General features: G+C 43.2%; 1 protein-coding gene across 1 annotated transcript in view; it reads left to right on the forward strand.

Annotated features, from left to right (window-relative positions):
- LOC308300087 (E3 ubiquitin-protein ligase TRIM35-like) overlaps nucleotides 1-4,087 on the forward strand; it is a gene marked incomplete at both ends in the record, with an annotated part of 4,785 nt that extends 698 nt beyond the window's left edge. Inside the window, 2 exons of the mRNA XM_080743857.1 lie at nucleotides 1-290; nucleotides 3,639-4,087. The exon at nucleotides 1-290 is cut by the window's left edge and continues 698 nt beyond it. Of these exons, the coding sequence (XP_080599983.1) occupies nucleotides 1-290; nucleotides 3,639-4,087 (739 nt within the window). The remainder of the gene's footprint in view (nucleotides 291-3,638) is intronic.
- Between the last annotated feature and the right edge of the window lie 266 nt (nucleotides 4,088-4,353).

The following is a 4,353-nucleotide window of genomic DNA, read 5'->3' on the forward strand; positions in this document are numbered from 1 at the left end:
TTTCAGCCTGGACCCGAACACAGCGAACCCCCACCTGCGTCTGTCTGAAGACCTGAGCAGGGTGAGATGGTCAGACACAAAGCAGCAGCTTCCCGACAACCCAGAGAGGAACAGCTACTCTGCCACGGTTCTGGGCTCCAAGGGCTTCAGTGCAGAAGTACACAGCTGGGAGGTGCAGGTTGGAGACCATCCTGACTGGACTATAGGTGTCGCCGACACATCCGTCGACAGGAAGGGACGGATTTACGCCACGCCGAATTTTGGAATCTGGTGTTTGACTCTGAGAGAAGGTGAGTATGATGATCAGAGGTAAAGTAACTAAGTACATGTACTCAAGTGCTTTATTTTTGTAATGACTCATCACTAAACCATAGTTTTGTGGGGTCCATTTTTAGCCCAAGGAATGTTTTTCATGCTACACAAATGCTTGCAATGGATTCAGAATCATGAAAAACCCCTAGTTAGACCCCTCACATGCTACTTAAAGGGGCTATGTCACCTTAAGAAATCATCTTAAAAAAAACAAGTTAATATTTTTTTGATGTCATTGTGAGAATGCGCGATAAGCCAATCAAATTAATTAATTGTCTGTTACTTACTGTCTGTACAATGTACATTTTCTTCCCATCGCCCGGGGGGCTGCTCTCGCAGCCCTCAGAAATCAACTTCTCTGCTCCCACAGGGCTACTGGTCCAGCACTAAAGCTAAAGACAAAAATGTATATATAAATCTGTGCATATAAAAATTATATTTTCACCCAAATCTGGTTGTTACATTCCCATTGTTCATGTGAATATGCTTGTTTATGTTTAATTGTTGAAATGGCGAAAACGATGTAGGCCTATTCACCGAGAGGGGATGTTGCCTCTCGCCGGGCATTGGGGCTCTAAATGCGGGGGGCTTGCCACCTTTTTGCCCGCTGCCCGGAGCCCCCGCTAGCTCTGTCCTCACACGCTTTGGGGGTCTTTTTTTTCCTGTATAGTAAGTGAACGGGACCCAAACATGAACCCCCTGAATTGACCTTGATCCACTAAATATATAATTCACAACTTTTAATATGTTATTTGGATGACCCAAAGCATCATAAAAAAAACCTGAATGATTACTATTGCAATTTCTTTTGGGTCAAAACACAGATTGACTGGACTATAGGAAACACCTGTTTAAGGGTAGTATCACTATCTATGATTACCCAGTTATTTTTTATAATGTGACTGATGTGGTTATCTGCAGTGCTGTATTGAGTAACAACATAAAGCTGAGGTTGGGAGGTGTTAAAGCATTTCTTTTTTATGAGTAAATCAGAGCGCTATGCCCTCTGCCTTATTGCGTGTGTGTGAAACAACACCTGAGTAGTACTACTCTCTATCACAGAACCGGCTGGCCATAAAAGGTGGACTTTGAGATTGGGAAACTGTTTATGAACTCTTCTGTTTCAGGCTATAGGTCGAAATCCAATCTTACACACAGTGAGCGTGCAAAAAACTTTGCAATTATTGTTCGACGATGCCACTGTTATTTTGTCTGTGCAGCATTGGATCAGAATAAAAATATAGCTTATCAGCTCATCTTTATTGCAGGGGCGTCAATTGGGTATGGCAGGAGTATGCAGCTGCCATACCTTGGGTCCAGGGGGAATAATAAAAGTTACTTTTAAATATAAATCCATGAATGTCTCTTTGTCTATCTGTTCTGGTTATTATGTTGTTAAATTTCAGTAAAATAACTACAAATGCAAAATCTAACAAAATGGTCACTTTAACAAGGTATTATAATTATATTCTCCACACTTGTATTCTCCCAATCTTGACAAAATGGTATATTCCCAGGTTCCGCAGGTCAGCTGCACAGGTGCAATTCATTATTGTTAATTGTGGCACGTTTACTAACATGCCAAGTTTGGCTGCACTTGATAACCCGTTGGCTACCATATCCAGCCCAAGAAACCGTAGAAACAGGGAAAAAAATAGAATGTACTTCTTAAAATAAATATATCATGCCTGTATGGCAACATGACACCAGTCATGTTGCCATACCTTAGCTTTTTCTGAACTGACGCCATAGTGGGAGAAATATGTGAAAAAGGTGTTCACTTCCGACAGAAAGCGTGAAAATTTGCACCTATAATATATTTTTATATATATAGGTGCACTGAATTCAAAAATTGACGGATCCAAGCACTTTTCTCAAATTCACTTTTTTCTAATTCACTTACCATACAGGGAAAAAAGACCCCCCAAAAACGTTCTTTAAGTAGCATGTGAGGGGTCTATCTAGGGGGTTTTCATGATTCTGAATCCATTCCAAGCATTTGTTTTGCACAAAAAACATTCCTTGGGCTAGAAATGGACCCCACAAAACTATGGTTTAGTGATGAGTCATCACTTTTCACAGTTTTGTAGGGTCCATTTTTAGCCCAAGGAATGCTTTTCGTGCAAAACAAATGCAATGCAATGGATTCAGAATCATGAAAACCCCCTAGAAGCCTAGATAGACCCCTCACATGCTACTTAAAGAAGATTTTTTGAGGGGTCTTTTTTCCCTAGTATGGTAAGTGAATTAGAGCCACCAGATCCCATGGGAGAAGTGCTTGGATCCGTCAATTTTTTAATTCGGCGCACAAAAATACCCTTAGGTGCATATTTTCACGCTTTCTGCCGGAAGTGAACACATTAGCCTGCCTATTTTTGTTGCATATTTCTCCCACTACCACTGCTTTATTGCGACCGTCAAATAATATGAAAACCTCCACCGGCTGTCTCTGTCCCTCCGTCTGTCCGTCACATCACACTTTTGACCCTACTCTTATCTCCGGCACTGTTGCCCCTATCCAAGCCAAGTGTTCCCAGGGTGCACTATAAAAGGCTGGGTGCGGCCGCACTCAGTCTCTCTCTCTCCTGCCATGAGAGCAGCAGCACTTTTGGCTAACCAGCCAAACTTTTGGTTTGCACCATTCAACATCCCCACACTACATTTTCCACACATCCACCTACTGCTGACACTACTGATTACACTGATTCACACACACCATATGATTATCTGTTGAAACTAAGTTATTATTGTTTATAGTGTAAATAAATATGTTTTGTGCACTTTTAAAGCCGTGTCCCTCTCCTTTTGTTATGGCCTAAGAGCCGTGGTCATAACATGGGGGCTCGTCCGGGATCTGTCCCATTTCCTCATCATCAACATGGATCTGTCCCATTTCCCGTATTCCCTCCTGATTGGCTACGTTTACCTTCTAAAGTTTGTGTATGCTACGTGACGGTCACTTATGTCCTAGCCTCGGAAACCCAGACTTTTATCTCTTTTATCTCCTTTTCAGAACATTTTTGCATTGTTGTATTCATTCTTAATTAATTATGTTCTTGCACTTATACATGCTTTTCTCAAGGTGTCATTTTATTATGCTCCTGTCCATACCGGAGTAGCAACTTGCGTGTGCATAGCACACAATCAGTGTGCACTGTGCACACACACACACACACACACACACACACACACACACACACACACACACACACACACACACACACACACACACACACACACACACACACACGACACAGGGGTTGAGGGGTTGTGAACCACAGTTTGATCAAGATAAGAACAATATGATTACTTTATTTCCACCACAGGAGAGTATGATAACGGCTGTGGAGTCATCATCCCAGTGCAGAGGCACCCTGAGAAGATCAGAGTCCAGCTGGACTACGGCAGTGGACAAGTGTCCTTCCATGACACTGAGGACATGACTCACATCTACACCCATAAACACACTTTCACTGAGTGTGAGAAGCTCTTCCCCTACTTTGCTGTGGGCAGAGCTGTTGACTCCAAAACCACTGACATCAGAGTGTGTCCACAGGGCAGCCGGGAGGGGCTGGAGACCTGCTACGAGGAAGTTCTGTCCCCAACGGAAGCACCACAGACACCGCCACAGCCACCGCCACAGCGAATGACACAGCCACCGCCACAGCCACCGCCACAGCGAACGCCACAGCGAATGACACAGCGACCGCCACAGCGACGACTGCCACCGCGACCTTCTGCATTGGCTGATGATCAGCTGTATACTAGCTTTTGACTTCTTCTCCCAGATGGAGAAATTGTTATTGATTTTTACTTTTCCACACAGAATCAAAGGTTTTATGATTCAGCAGGATCCTGGATGGCTTGATTCTAGGTTTAAAATAATTGATATACATATTTGTGTTAATCTCTATGGGAGGAAAAAAAAGAATGTCAGATTTTTTAGTGGCACCAGAAAACCACACCCACAGACTCTTTGCCTCACTCTCCACGGCTCTTCTCCGGGTCTGGACCAGTATGCACTGATGAAACATCATCTAA

This window comes from Nannobrachium achirus (assembly GCF_963921795.1).
Source record: "Nannobrachium achirus genome assembly, chromosome: 2".
Taxonomy (NCBI): Eukaryota; Metazoa; Chordata; class Actinopteri; order Myctophiformes; family Myctophidae; genus Nannobrachium; species Nannobrachium achirus.